The sequence below is a fragment of the Pseudophryne corroboree genome, chromosome 9 (genome assembly GCF_028390025.1).
Source record: "Pseudophryne corroboree isolate aPseCor3 chromosome 9, aPseCor3.hap2, whole genome shotgun sequence".
Taxonomy (NCBI): domain Eukaryota; kingdom Metazoa; phylum Chordata; class Amphibia; order Anura; family Myobatrachidae; genus Pseudophryne; species Pseudophryne corroboree.
The window spans coordinates 138,921,603-138,937,242 of NC_086452.1; the positions used below are offsets into that span (position 1 = coordinate 138,921,603).

The following is a 15,640-nucleotide window of genomic DNA, read 5'->3' on the forward strand; positions in this document are numbered from 1 at the left end:
GCGCGCGCGGCCCGCCTCCCACCGGCCGCGCCGGATCACGATAAAGCACGGGTCCCGCGACCGGGACCCACTCACCACCTCCTGAAGCGCGGCCACGCGATCCCGGAGAGCCCCCGTCGTGTGTGCCTGACTCTTAGGGCTGCCCAGAGCAACCCCTCTGTTATGTGCCTGCTATCTGCGGCACCAACTACAAAACTGAGCTCCTGTGCAGGGAGGCAGGGTTATAGAGGAGGCGGCGCTATGCATTCTGGGAACAGTCAAAGCTTTTGAGCCTGTTGGTGCCTCGGATCAAGATCCTACTCTACACCCCTATGTCTTTCCTTGTGGAGCCCAGTGTACCCCGCAGCAGAAATAGAATTTATTAAAGTTTGGAATAAGGCTGTAACATAACAAAATGCAGAAAAAGCGAAGCGCTGTGAATACTTTCTGTGTGTGTGTGTGTGTGTGTGTGTGTGTGTGTGTGTGTGTGTGTGTGTGTGTGTGTATATAAAGTAAGTATTTTTAGAGACACCTTGGCAAAAATAAAAAAAAACACACACATACATACATACACATATACATACACATTATATATATATATATATATAGATAGATAGATAGATAGATAGATAGATAGATAGATAGATAGATAGATAGATAGATAGATAGATATACACACACACACACACACACACACACACACACAGCTCAGAAAATAAAGGGAACACTAAAATAACACATCCTAGATCGGAATGAATGAAATATTCTTATTAAATACTTTGCTCTTTACATAGTTGAATGTGCTGACAACAAAATCACACAAAAATTATCAATAGAAATCAACTTTATTAACCCATGGAGGTCTGGATTTGGAGTCACACTCAAAATTTAAGTGGAAAAACACACTACAGGCTGATCCAACTTTGATGTAATGTCCTTAAAACAAGTCAAAATGAGGCTCAGTAGTGTGTGTGGCCTCCACGTGCCTGTATGACCTCCCTACAACCCACACAAGTGGCTAAGGTAGTGCAGCTCATCCAGGATGGCACATCAATGCGAGCTGTGGCAAGAAGGTTTGCTGTGTCTGTCAGCGTAGTGTCCAGAGCATGGAGGCGCTACCAGGAGACAGGCCAGTACATCAGAAGACGTGGAGGAGGCCGTAGGAGGGCAACAACCCAGCAGCAGGACCGCTACCTCCGCCTTTGTGCAAGGAGGAACAGGAGGAGCACTGCCTGAGCCCTGCAAAATGACCTCCAGCAAGCCACAAATGTGCATGTGTCTACTCAAACGATCAGAAACAGACTCCATGAGGGTGGTATGAGGGCCCGACATCCACAGGTGGGGGTTGTGCTTACAGCCCAACACCGTGCAGGACGTTTGGCATTTGCCAGAGAACACCAAGATTGCCAAATTCGCCACTGGCGCCCTGTGCTCTTCACAGATGAAAGCAGGTTCTCACTGAGCACGTGACAGACGTGACAGAGTCTGGAGATGCCAAGGAGAACGTTCTGCTGCCTGCAACATCCCCCAGCATGACCGGTTTGGCAGTGGGTCAGTAATGGTGTGGGGTGGCATTTCTTTGGGGGGCTGCACAGCCCTCCATGTGCTCACCAGAGGTAGCCTGACTGCCATTAGGTACAGAGATGAGATCCTTAGACCCCTTGTGAGACCATATGCTGGTGCGGTTGGCCCTGGGTTCCTCCTAATGCAAGACAATGCTATACCTCATGTGGCTGGAGTGTGTCAGCAGTTCCTGCAAGACGAAGGCATTGATGCTATGGACTGGCTCGCCCGTTCCCCAGACCTGAATCCAATTGAGCACATCTGGGACATCATGTCTCGCTCCATCCACCAACGCCACGTTGCACCACAGACTGTCCAGGAGTTGGCGGATGCTTTAGTCCAGGTCTGGGAGGAGATCCCTCAGGAGACCATCCGCCACCTCATCAGGAGCATGCCCAGGCATTGTAGGGAGTTTATACAGGCACGTGGAGGCCACACACACTACGGAGCCTCATTTTGACTTGTTTTAAGGACATTACATCAAAGTTGGATCAGCATGTAGTGTGTTTTTCCACTTTAATTTTGAGTGTGACTCCAAATCCAGACCTCCACGGGTTAATAAATTTGATTTCCATTGATAATTTTTGTGTGATTTTGTTGTCAGCACATTCAACTATGTAAAGAACAAAGTATTTAATAAGAATATTTCATTCATTCAGATCTAGGATGTGTTATTTTAGTGTTCCCTTTATTTTTTTGAGCAGTGTATGCATGCATGCATGCATGCATGTACATATACACACACACACACACACACACATATACATATATATATATATATATATATATATATATATATATATATATATATATATATATATATATATATATATATATATATATATATATATATATATTAGTGCTGGGCAAGATAACGCGTTATTAACTCGTTAATGCCATAAGGCAATAACGGCGATATTGTTAACGCTGCTGCGCCGGAAGCAGTAGCGGAAGAAGCCGCCGGAAGCAGTAATTCATCTGACCCCCTTGATGGAGAAGCCGCCGGAGAAGAGGAAGCCGCCAGCACCTTTTGAGACTGAGACATCTTCACAATATCTCTGTGAGTACTGGTTTGTATACAGGGCCCTAGCAAAGGCATAGGATTCCCTTATAGCTGCTCTTTAGCATTTAGTTTTTAGTTAGATAGGTAGCGATTAACTTAGAAGTTCTAACTAAGTTACCCAGCTCCAGCCAGCGCGCGCTACGGGATCCCACTCACCCAGTTCCACCGCGGCGCAGCTACCGCTTGTGTTCTAAGTTAGAACACAAGCGGGAGCTGCGCCGCGGTAGGACTGGGTGAGTGGGATCCCGTAGCGCGCGCTGGCCTGAACTGGGTAACTTAGTTACGCGTGGCTGAGGAGAAACCTCGGTCGCGTGGGTTGCAGCGCGCAGGGCAGCCCTTCTCTTCTCCGGCGGGCGCCGCTGTGGGACTGGATGAGAATGGTGCCGGCGCGCAAGTATCAGAGACAGCGCAAGAAGCACTTCTCACCGGCGGCTATTCACTGGTTCTATCAACGCCGCAGTGGGACTGGATTGACGGGTTTATGTACATTGGGGCTGATATTGCTTATATTAACAGGAGAGTTAAGGTCCATACACATTAGACTATGTCGCTCTGTGAGCGACATCGTCTAACGTTTCCCCCTCCCGGGCCGGCCGGTCGGCGGCCGCCTGTACGCACTGAGCGATATGACCGCTCATATCGCTCAGTGACGTCACGCCCCCGCCAGCCCTGCATGAAGGTCGTGGACGACAGTCCACATCCTTCATGCATGCCTGACCGACAGCGACGATCGTTGCCGACCCGCGGGGCCGCGCATCGGTCGTCGCTGGCGGCATACACACTTAACGATATAATGAGCGACGTCGCTCAAGGAGGGGGAAAATGAGCGACGTCGCTCATTATATCGTTAAGTGTGTATGGACCTTTAGTGGATGGGATTGGAAGTTTGGGCCTCCTTCATTCATTAAGGTCTCCCTGCTGAGCTATTATACTCCCTTTTATTGCTGGGGTGCCTAATCTGCTATAAACAAAAAATACCGTTTTTTTAAATAAATTTTTTATTTATTTAAAAATGTTTTCACAGAAAATGGAGAAAGGAACCGAAATCTTACATGGACATTTTCATTTTAAATCTCTACCAGATGGCACAGTTGATAAAACCAAAGTTATTTGTAAACACTGCAAAGCTGAATTTTCTTATCACCGGAGTACTTCGAGTCTGAAGTATCACTTAAATGCAATACACACCGTTGATGCCAGCAACTCACCCACTCAAACAGTGGAGGGAAGCTTCGGCAGACTACATTGGATACAGCGTATGGGAGAAGTATAGATAAACAAAAGCAAGAAAAGCTAACAAATAACATAGCGAAGTGGATAGCTACAAACTGCAGGCCAATTAGTATTGTCGAAGATGTCGGTCTGAGGAACGTTCTTAGGATCGCAACCAATGACAGCACGTATGAGCCTCCCTCAAGACGCACCATCACAAGAAGAATACATGACTTGTATGAAAATGAGAGGACTACAAAAGCGATGGCGTTACAATGTGTACCACATGTTGCTCTCACTGGAGATTACTGGACATCGCTGGGTAACCATAATTACCTCGGAGTTACAGTGCATTATATTGATGAACACTGGGAGCTACAGTCACATGCTCTGACTGTAATGAAAACAGAAGAGAGACATTTTGCTGAAACGTGCGCTGAACATTTTATTCATGTTGCACAGGAGTGGAACATTTCAGATAAAGCGGTATATGCAATTAGCGGCGAATCGCGGCAAATTATCGTCCGTTTTTCAATTCGACAGTGTAATTTCGGCAAGTGGGTGCCGAAATTGACCATATGCAATAAAAAACGGATTCGACAGTCCCGCTGCCGAAAAACGGGCGATTTGACGGATTTGTTCCGTTTTTTTTTAAAAACGGGTAAAAACGGGAAAAAACTCGGAAAAAAATGGCGTGGGGTCCCCCCTCCAAAGCATAACCAGCCTCGGGCTCTTCGAGCTGGTCCTGGTTCTAAAAATCCGGGGGGAAAATGGACAGGGGATCCCCCGTATTTTTAAAACCAGCACCGGGCTCTGCGCCTGGTGCAAAAAATACGGGGGACAAAAAGAGTAGGGGTCCCCCGTATTTTTTACACCAGCATCAGGCTCCACTAGCTGGACAGATAATGCCACAGCCGGGGGTCACTTTGATACAGTGCCCTGCGGCCATGGCATTAAATATCCAACTAGTCACCCCTGGCCGGGGTACCCTGGGGGAGTGGGGACCCCTTCAATCAAGGGGTCCCCCCCCCAGCCACCCAAGGGCCAGGGGTGAAGCCCGAGGCTGTCCCTCCCCCCCCCCCCCCATCCAAGGGCTGCGGATGGGAGGCTGATAGCCTTGAGAAAATGTAAAGAATATTGTCTTTTCCTGTAGTACTACAAGTCCCAGCAAGCCTCCCCCGCAAGCTGGTACTTGGAGAACCACAAGTACCAGCATGCGGGAGAAAACCGGGCCCGCTGGTACCTGTAGTACTACTGGGGAAAAAATACCCAAATAAAAACAGGAGACATACAACTTGAGAGTAAAACTTTATTACACACCTGCCGACACACATACTTACCTATGTTGACCCGCCGACTGCCACGTCTCCTGATCCGACGATCCGGGGTACCTGTGAATAAAATTATACTCCCCTCAATCCAGTGTCCAGATATAAATCCTAGTACTTGGCAAAAAAAGAAAACGAACAACCGATCCACACGGACTGAAAGGGGTCCCATGTTTACACATGAGACCCCTTTCCCCGAATGCCGGGACACCACGTGACTGCTGTCACCGAGGTCCCTTCTGCCAATCAGCGAGTGCAACGTCCTGGCACTCTGCTGATTGGCTGCACGTCTGAGCTGTCAGACAGCGCCTCGCAAAGCCTCTCCATTACTTTCAATGGTGGGAACTTTGCGGGTAGCGGTGGGGTTACCCGCGGTCAGCCGCTGACCGCGGGTAACCCCACCGCTCGGGCCTCGGGCTTCACCCCTGGCCCTTGGGTGGCTGGGGGGGGGACCCCTTGATTGAAGGGGTCCCCACTCCCCCAGGGTACCCCGGCCAGGGGTGACTAGTTGGATATTTAATGCCATGGCCGCAGGGCACTGTATCAAAGTGACCCCCGGCTGTGGCATTATCTGTCCAGCTAGTGGAGCCCGATGCTGGTGTAAAAAATACGGGGGACCCCTACTCTTTTTGTCCCCCGTATTTTTTGCACCAGCAGCAGAGCCCGGTGCTGGTTTTAAAAATACAGGGGATCCCCTGTCCATTTCCCCCCCGGATTTTTAGAACCAGGACCGGTTCGAAGAGCCCGAGGCTGGTTATGCTTTGGAGGGGGGACCCCACGCCATTTTTTTTCGGGTTTTTACCATTCCATTTAAAAAAAAAAAAGATATTTTAAAAAATATATAAATAATACTTGTGCCTCCCAAAAAGACAAACCAAGTACCTAATCCCTTCTAATATAAATAGATATGCTATTACCAATAAAAACACACCCAAAAAAACATGTTTTAAATTTTTTTTTATTAGATTCACCCACCAAAGTGTGGCGGATTGAAAATGACGAATTTACTGTCTAAAAGCACTGTTGTCGAATTTCCAATCTTCAATTGAATATACTTTTGTCGAATTGCCGCATTTGTCCCATTGCAGAAAAGTCGAATTTCAAAAAGTCGAATTTTAAAAGTCCGTTTTTTTGACGGAAAGTACTGAATTGCATTGTCGATTTTTTTTTTGGGGTGAAAGTGTCCCGTTTTTCGACAATTTCGGGAATTTGCATATACCCCAAAGTCGGTACACTTAGCACAGATAGTGCAAGAAATATGATTGCTGCTGCAAGACACCTGCCTTTTGAACATGTCCCCTGCACTGCGCACAGTCTCCAGCGTTCTGTCACAGTATCTCTGCAGAACAGTGCGTTTGACAATGTCCTGGCCAAATGCAGAAAAGTTGTAGGCCACTTTAAACACAGTCCAGCAAGTGCTGCAGAATTACAAAAACAACAAATTCAACATAGACAAAATAAGGAGTCGCTTATACAAGATATTCCAACCAGATGGAATTCGACTCTGGACATGATAAAAAGTGTCTGTAGAAATGAACAGCCACCGAGGGATGTCCTCACCACACACAACACCAAGATTGCCATGCCAACTACAGCTGAAATGGACAAACTGCAGAGGTTGGAAACGCTACTGGAGCCCTGCAGGTATATTTTACATACTTCATATATTTCATTTTTCCACTGTCCTGTCTGTAAAAAATATAGCATGAATGGGATGTAGTTAGGTAGGTTTAGGCACTTACTGGTGGTAGGTAGGAAGCAGGGAGGGTTAGGGGACTTTTGGGTATCTGGATTCCAGGATGCCGCTGTCGGTCTTCTGACCACCAGCATTCTCCCGTACCCAAAGAAATGGGTTTGATTTTTTTTTTTGGCTGTTGCAGGTATGTGACTGAACTTCTGGGAGGAGAAAATAAGATTTTACTCACCGGTAAATCTATTTCTCGTAGTCCGTAGTGGATGCTGGGGACTCCGTAAGGACCATGGGGAATAGTGGCTCTGCAGGAGACTGGGCACAGCTAAGAAAGAATTAGGACCACCTGGTGTGCACTGGCTCCTCCCACTATGACCCTCCTCCAGACTTCAGTAAGGATACTGTGCCCGGAAGAGCTGACACAATAAAGAAAGGATTTTGAATCCCGGGTAAGACTCATACCAGCCACACCAATCACACCGTATAACTCGTGATATTATACCCAGTTAACAGTATGAACATAACAGAGCCTCTCAACAGATGGCTCAACAATAACCCTTTTAGTTAACAATAACTATATACAAGTATTGCAGACAGTCCGCACTTGGGACGGGCGCCCAGCATCCACTACGGACTACGAGAAATAGATTTAACGGTGAGTAAAATCTTATTTTCTCTAACGTCCTAGTGGATGCTGGGGACTCCGTAAGGACCATGGGGATTATACCAAAGCTCCCAAACGGGCGGGAGAGTGCGGATGACTCTGCAGCACCGAATGAGAGAACTCAAGGTCTTCCTCAGCCAGGGTATCAAAATTTGTAGAATTTTGCAAACGTGTTTGCCCCTGACCAAGTAGCAGCTCGGCAAAGTTGTAAAGCCGAGACCCCTCGGGCAGCCGCCCAAGAAGAGCCCACTTTCCTCGTGGAATGGGCTTTTACAGATTTAGGCTGTGGCAGGCCAGCCACAGAATGCGCAAGCTGAATTGTGCTACAAATCCAGCGAGCAATAGTCTGCTTTGAAGCAGGAGCACCCATCTTGTTTGGTGCATACAGGATAAATAGCGAGTCAGTCTTCCTGACTCCAGCCGTCCTGGAAACATACATTTTCAAGGCCCTGACTACGTCCAGTAACTTGGAGTCCTCCAAGTCCCTAGTAGCCGCAGGCACCACGATAGGTTGGTTCAAGTGAAAAGCTGATACCACCTTAGGAAGAAATTGGGGACGAGTCCTCAATTCTGCCCTATCCATATGGAAAATCAAATAGGGGCTTTTACATGACAAAGCCGCCAATTCTGACACCCGCCTTGCCGAAGCCAAGGCCAAAAGCATGACCACTTTCCACGTGAGATATTTTAAATCCACGGATTTGAGTGGCTCAAACCAATGTGACTTTAGGAAACCCAACACCACGTTGAGGTCCCACGGTGCCACTGGGGGCACAAAAGGAGGCTGAATATGCAGCACTCCCTTGACAAATGTCTGAACTTCAGGCAGTGAAGCCAGTTCTTTTTGGAAGAAAAATCGACAGAGCCGAAATCTGGACCTTAATGGAACCCAATTTTAGGCCCATAGTCACCCCTGACTGTAGGAAGTGCAGAAATCGACCTAACTGGAATTCCTCCGTTGGGGCCTTCCTGGCCTCACACCACGCAACATATTTTCGCCATATGCGGTGATAATGTTGTACGGTTACATCTTTCCTAACTTTAATAAGCGTAGGAATGACTTCCTCCGAAATACCCTTTTCTTTTAGGATCCGGCGTTCAACCGCCATGCTGTCAAACGCAGCCGCGGTAAGTCTTGGAACAGACAGGGCCCCTGCAGCAGCAGGTCCTGTCTGAGCGGCAGAGGCCATGGGTCCTCTGAGATCATTTCTTGAAGTTCCGGGTACCAAGCTCTTCTTGGCCAATCCGGAACAATGAGTATAGTTCTTACGCCTCTTCTCCTTATTATCCTCAGTACCTTGGGTATGAGAGGAAGAGGAGGGAACACATAAACCGACCGGTACACCCACGGTGTCACTAGAGCGTCCACAGCTATCGCCTGAGGGTCTCTTGACCTGGCGCAATATTTTTCCAGCTTTTTGTTTAAGCGGGACGCCATCATGTCCACCTGTGGCCTTTCCCAACGGTTTACAATCAGTTGGAAGACTTCTGGATGAAGTCCCCACTCTCCCGGGTGGAGGTCGTGCCTGCTGAGGAAGTCTGCTTCCCAGTTGTCTACTCCCGGAATGAACACTGCTGACAGTGCTAACACGTGATTTTCCGCCCAACGGAGAATCCTTGTGGCTTCTGCCATTGCCGCCCTGCTTCTTGTGCCGCCCTGTCGATTTACATGGGCGACCGCCGTGATGTTGTCTGACTGGATCAGAACCGGCCGGTTTTGAAGCAGGGGCTTTGTTGAAGATGCGATCCGGACCATTGGTCCAACAGGTCCCACTGAAAAGTTCTGGCATGGAACCTGCCGAATGGAATCGCTTCGTAGGAAGCTACCATCTTTCCCAGGACTCGCGTGCAATGATGCACCGACACCTGTTTTGGTTTCAGGAGGCCTCTCACTAGAGACGACAGCTCCTCGGCTTTCTCCTCTGGGAGAAACACTTTTTTCTGGACCGGGTCCAGAATCATCCCTAGGAACAGTATACGTGTCGCCGGAACCAGCTGAGACTTTGGAATATTCAGAATCCAACCGTGCTGGTGTAGCATCTCCTGAGATAATGCTACGCCGACCAACAACTGCTCTCTGGACCTCGCCCTTATCAGGAGATCGTCCAAGTATGGGACAATTAAAACTCCCTTTTTCCGAAGGAGTATCATCATTTCGGCCATTACCTTGGTAAATACCCTCGGTGCCGTGGACAGGCCGAACGGCAACGTCTGGAATTGGTAATGACAATCCTGTACCACAAATCTGAGGTACTCCTGGTGAGGATGGTAAATGGGGACATGCAGGTAAGCATCCTTGATGTCCAGAGATACCATGTAATCTCCCTCTTCCAGGCTTGCAATAACCGCCCTGAGCGATTCCATCTTGAACTTGAATTTTTTCAAATATGTGTTCAAGGATTTCAAATTTAAAATGGGTCTCACCGAACCGTCCGGTTTCGGTACCACAAACATTGTGGAATAGTAACCCCGTCCTTGTTGAAGTAGGGGCACCTTGAATATCACCTGCTGGGAATACAGCTTGTGAATTGCCTCTAGCACAACCTCCCTTTCTGAAGGAGTCGTTGGTAAGGCAGATTTGAGGAAACGGCGGGGGGGGGGGGGATGTCTCGAATTCCAGCCTGTACCCCTGAGATACCACTTGAAGGATCCAGGGATCTACCTGTGAGCGAGCCCACTGATTGCTGAAGTTTTTGAGACGGCCCCCCACCGTACCTGGCTCCGCCTGCTGAGCCCCAGCGTCATGCGGCGGACTTAGCAGAAGAAGCGGGGGAGGACTTTTGTTCCTGGGAAGTGGCTGTATGCTGCAGCTTTTTTCCCCTACCTCTGCCTCTGGGCAGAAAGGACGCGCCTCTACCCCGTCTGCTCTTTTGGGGGCGAAAGGACTGCACCTGATAATACGGTGCTCTCTTTGGTTGTGAGGGGACATGTGGCAAAAATGCCGACTTCCCAGCTGTTGCTGTGGAAACTAAGTCTGAAAGACCATCCCCGAACAACTCCTCACCCTTATAAGGCAAAACTTCCATGTGCCTTTTGGAATCTGCATCCCCTGTCCACTGCCGGGTCCATAACCCTCTCCTGGCACAAATGGACAGTGCACTTGTTTTTGATGCCAGCCGGCAAATATCCCTCTGTGCATCTCTTATGTAAAAGACAGCGTCTTTAATATGCTCTACGTTTAGCAATATAGTGTCCCTGTCTAGGGTGTCAATGTTCTCTGACAGGGAGTCTGACCATGCAGCTGCCGCACTGCACAACCATGCTGAGGCAATAGCTGGTCTCAGTATAATACCAGTGTGTGTATATATAGCTTTTTGGAGAGCCTCCTGCTTTCTGTCAGCAGGTTCCTTTAGGGCGGCCGTATCTTGGGACGGCAGTGCCACCTTTTTTGATAAGCGCGTAAGTGCTTTATCCACCTTAGGGGGTGTTTCCCAACGTGACCTATCCTCTGGCGGGAAAGGGTACGCTATTAGTAATTTTTTTGAAATTACACATTTTTTATCAGGGGAAGCCCACGCTAGTTCACACACACGTCATTTAATTCTCCAGAAGGGGGAAAAACTACTGGTAGTTTTTTCTCCCCAAACATAATACCCTTTTTTGTGGTACCTGGGGTCACCTCAGAAATGTGTAAAACATTTTTCATTGCCTCAATCATATAACGAGTGGCCCTATTGGACATTACATTAGTCTCTTCGTCGTCGACACTGGTATCAGTATCCGTGTCGACATCTGTGTCTGTCACCTGAGGTAGCGGGCGTATTAGAGCCCCTGATGACTTTTGAGACGTCTGGGCAGGCACGGGCTGAGAAGCCGGCTGCCCCACATTTGGCATGTCGTCAAATTTTTTATGTAAGGAGTCGACACTTTCGCGTAATTCCTTCCACAAGTCCATCCACTCCGGTGTCTGCCCCGCAGGGGGTGACAACACATTTATAGGCACCTGCTCCTCCTCCACATAAGTCTCCTCATCAAACATGTCGACACAGCCGTACCGACACACCGCACACACACACAGGGAATGCTCTGACAGAAGACAGGACCCCACAAAGCCCTTTGGGGAGACAGAGAGAGAGTATGCCAGCACACACCAGAGCGCTATATAATACAGGGATTAACTAAATTATATCCCCTATAGCTGCTATATATGTATTTTGCGCCTAAATTTAGTGCCCCCCCTCTCTTTTTTACCCTTTTCTGTAGTGTAGACTGCAGGGGAGAGTCAGGGAGCTTCCATCCAGCGGAACTGTGAGGGAAAAATGGCGCCAGTGTGCAGAGGGAGATAGCTCCGCCCCTTTTTCGCGGACTTTTCTCCCGCTTTTTTATGGATTCTGGCAGGGGTATTTATCACATATATAGCCTCTGGTGCTATATATTGTGATATATTTGCCAGCCAAGGTGTATTTATTGCTTCTCAGGGCGCCATCCCCCAGCGCCGTGCACCCTCAGTGACCGGAGTGTGAAGTGTGTATGAGGAGCAATGGCGCACAGCTGCAGTGCTGTGCGCTACCTTGGTGAAGACTGATGTCTTCTGCCGCCGATTTTCCGGATTCTTCTTGCTTCTGGCTCTGTAAGGGGGCCGGCGGCGCAGCTCCGGGACCGAACACCAATGGCCGGTTCCATGCGGTCGATCCCTCTGGAGCTAATGGTGTCCAGTAGCCTAAGAAGCCCAAGCTACCACCAGTTAGGTAGGTTCGCTTCTTCTCCCCTTAGTCCCTCGCTGCAGTGAGTCTGTTGCCAGCAGATCTCACTGTAAAATAAAAAACCTAACATATACTTCTTTCTAGGAGCTCAGGAGAGCCCCTAGTGTGCATCCAGCTCGGCCGGGCACAGGATTCTAACTGAAGTCTGGAGGAGGGTCATAGTGGGAGGAGCCAGTGCACACCAGGTGGTCCTAATTCTTTCTTAGCTGTGCCCAGTCTCCTGCGGAGCCGCTATTCCCCATGGTCCTTACGGAGTCCCCAGCATCCACTAGGACGTTAGAGAAAAGTATATTTCATGCTCTGTGGTTCTGCCTGCTTTTTGCCATCTCTCTCGGGTCATGGAGAGTTCAGATGATGACCCTGCCTACGTGGTCAAATTTAAGTCTACATTCAGAACAGACCTGGAGACACGCAAAGAAAATGCCAACATTGCATATCTGAAGATTGCTACCGCATTGGACCCTAGATTCAAGGACCTCAAGTGTATACCCAAAGCTGAGAGGGGTGAGGTGTGGGCCTTAGTCACCAACTTACTAAAGGAACAGAGGTTTGTTGCAGAGAAACCTGTGGAAGCAACAACATCAGAGCCACCAAATAAAAAGTTAGCCCTATTGGCTGCTTCATCAGAGTCTGATTCTGAACAGGAGGAAGATTCAGTTGAGAACAGTGTGCGTCGATTCAGAGCGGAGCCCACCATCAGTACAGAGTCCTGTCCATTAGAGTGGTGGTCCAAACATGCAGGATCATACAGCAGTCTGGCCTCCATTGCACAGAAGTACTTGGCCACACCTGCAACATCAGTACCCTGTGAAAGGTTGTTTTCTCTTGCTGGTCATATTGTACAGAAGGAGAGTTTCTTTATCATCTGAAAATGTAAATAACCTTGTGTGTCTTAGCAACTGGCTTGGTGCAGAGCAGTAAATAGGTTACACACCTAAAATATATCTGTCCAATATGATGGGAACAAAAATCTGGGAAAGAAAACAGATTTAGATTCTCAGAAAACATTTTATTTGTAATTTTAATTTTTAACGTTTAAATGCTATTGTGTTAAGGGAAAACTGCAAACTAAATGTGTTTGCAGTGTTGTTTAATGTTATTGCACTGTTGTTTATATAGAAGTACTAAAAGTGCGCAATACACCACTTTTGAATTAATTATTGACTTTAGTCGGCTAACAATACGATTAATCGCTATTAATCGCATGAAATCCTGCGATTAAAAATTTTAATCGTTGTCCAGCACAAATAAATATATATATATATATATATATATATATATATATATATATATATATATATATATATATATATATATATATATATATATATATATATACACACATACATATACATATATATATACACATACATATACATATACACACACACACATACATACTACATATACACATATATATACACACACACACGTATACATACACTGGGTTAGGTGCAGAATATCAGCATAAAATGTACAAATCCAGTCTCACCTTGTGCCAGTTTATCTTTGCATCATTTATTTTCCTTATTGACCCTGGATGTAGCTTATTCATGAGACTAAAGAGAGGGGGAAAAATAAAATAGAAAAAGGTTAAAAAAAAAAAAAAAAGTAGGAAAAAAACAAACAAACATAACTGATATTCTTAGAACTTAAAAATAAGATTTTACTTACCGATAAATCTATTTCTCGGAGTCCGTAGTGGATGCTGGGGTTCCTGAAAGGACCATGGGGAATAGCGGCTCCGCAGGAGACAGGGCACAAAAAGTAAAGCTTTTCCGATCAGGTGGTGTGCACTGGCTCCTCCCCCTATGACCCTCCTCCAGACTCCAGTTAGGTACTGTGCCCGGACGAGCGTACACAATAAGGGAGGATTTTGAAACCCGGGTAAGACTCATACCAGCCACACCAATCACACCGTACAACTTGTGATCTAAACCCAGTTAACAGTATGATAACAGCGGAGCCTCTGAAAGATGGCTTCCTTTAACAATAACCCGAATTAGTTAACAATAACTATGTACAACTTATGCAGATAATCCGCACTTGGGATGGGCGCCCAGCATCCACTACGGACTCCGAGAAATAGATTTATCGGTAAGTAAAATCTTATTTTCTCTATCGTCCTAGTGGATGCTGGGGTTCCTGAAAGGACCATGGGGATTATACCAAAGCTCCCAAACGGGCGGGAGAGTGCGGATGACTCTGCAGCACCGAATGAGAGAACTCCAGGTCCTCCTTAGCCAGAGTATCAAATTTGTAAAATTTTACAAACGTGTTCTCCCCTGACCACGTAGCTGCTCGGCAAAGTTGTAATGCCGAGACCCCTCGGGCAGCCGCCCAAGATGAGCCCACCTTCCTTGTGGAGTGGGCCTTTACAGATTTAGGCTGTGGCAAGCCTGCCACAGAATGTGCAAGTTGGATTGTGCTACAGATCCAACGAGCAATCGTCTGCTTAGACGCAGGAGCACCCATCTTGTTGGGTGCATACAATATAAACAACGAGTCAGATTTTCTGACTCCAGCTGTCCTTGCAATATATATTTTTAATGCTCTGACAACGTCCAGTAACTTGGAGTCCTCCAAGTCACTTGTAGCCGCAGGCACTACAATAGGCTGGTTCAGATGAAATGCTGACACCACCTTAGGGAGAAAATGCGGACGAGTCCGCAGTTCTGCCCTGTCCGAATGGAAAATCAGATATGGGCTTTTGTAAGATAAAGCTGCCAATTCTGACACTCTCCTGGCAGAAGCCAGGGCTAGAAGCATGGTCACTTTCCATGTGAGATATTTCAAATCCACCTTTTTTAGTGGTTCAAACCAATGAGATTTTAGGAAGTCCAAAACCACATTTAGATCCCACGGTGCCACTGGAGGCACCACAGGAGGCTGAATATGCAGCACTCCCTTAACAAAGGTCTGGACTTCAGGGACTGAAGCCAATTCTTTTTGAAAGAAAATCGACAGGGCCGAAATTTGAACCTTAATAGATCCCAATTTGAGACCCATTGACAATCCTGATTGCAGGAAATGTAGGAATCGACCCAGTTGAAATTCCTCCGTCGGAGCACTCCGATCTTCGCACCACGCAACATATTTTCGCCAAATTCGGTGATAATGTTGCACGGTTACTTCCTTCCTTGCTTTAATCAAAGTAGGAATGACTTCTTCCGGCATGCCTCTTTCCTTTAGGATCCGGCGTTCAACCGCCATGCCGTCAAACGCAGCCGCGGTAAGTCTTGAAACAGACAGGGACCCTGCTGAAGCAAGTCCCTCCTTAGAGGTAGAGGCCACGGATCTTCCGTGATCATCTCTTGAAGTTCCGGGTACCAAGTCCTCCTTGGCCAATCCGGAACCACTAGTATCGTTCTTACGCCTCTTTGCCGTATAATTCTCAATACTTTTGGTATGAGAGGCAGAGGAGGAAACACATACACC

The 15,640-nt window shown here is 47.4% G+C and overlaps 1 protein-coding gene across 1 annotated transcript in view; it reads right to left on the bottom strand.

The window, feature by feature from the left end:
- Positions 1-15,640, bottom strand: part of CNN3 (calponin 3) — a 113,370-nt gene that overhangs the window by 24,413 nt on the left and 73,317 nt on the right. The window contains exon 3 of the mRNA XM_063939827.1: positions 13,695-13,761. Within this exon, the coding sequence (XP_063795897.1) occupies positions 13,695-13,761 (67 nt within the window). The remainder of the gene's footprint in view (positions 1-13,694; positions 13,762-15,640) is intronic.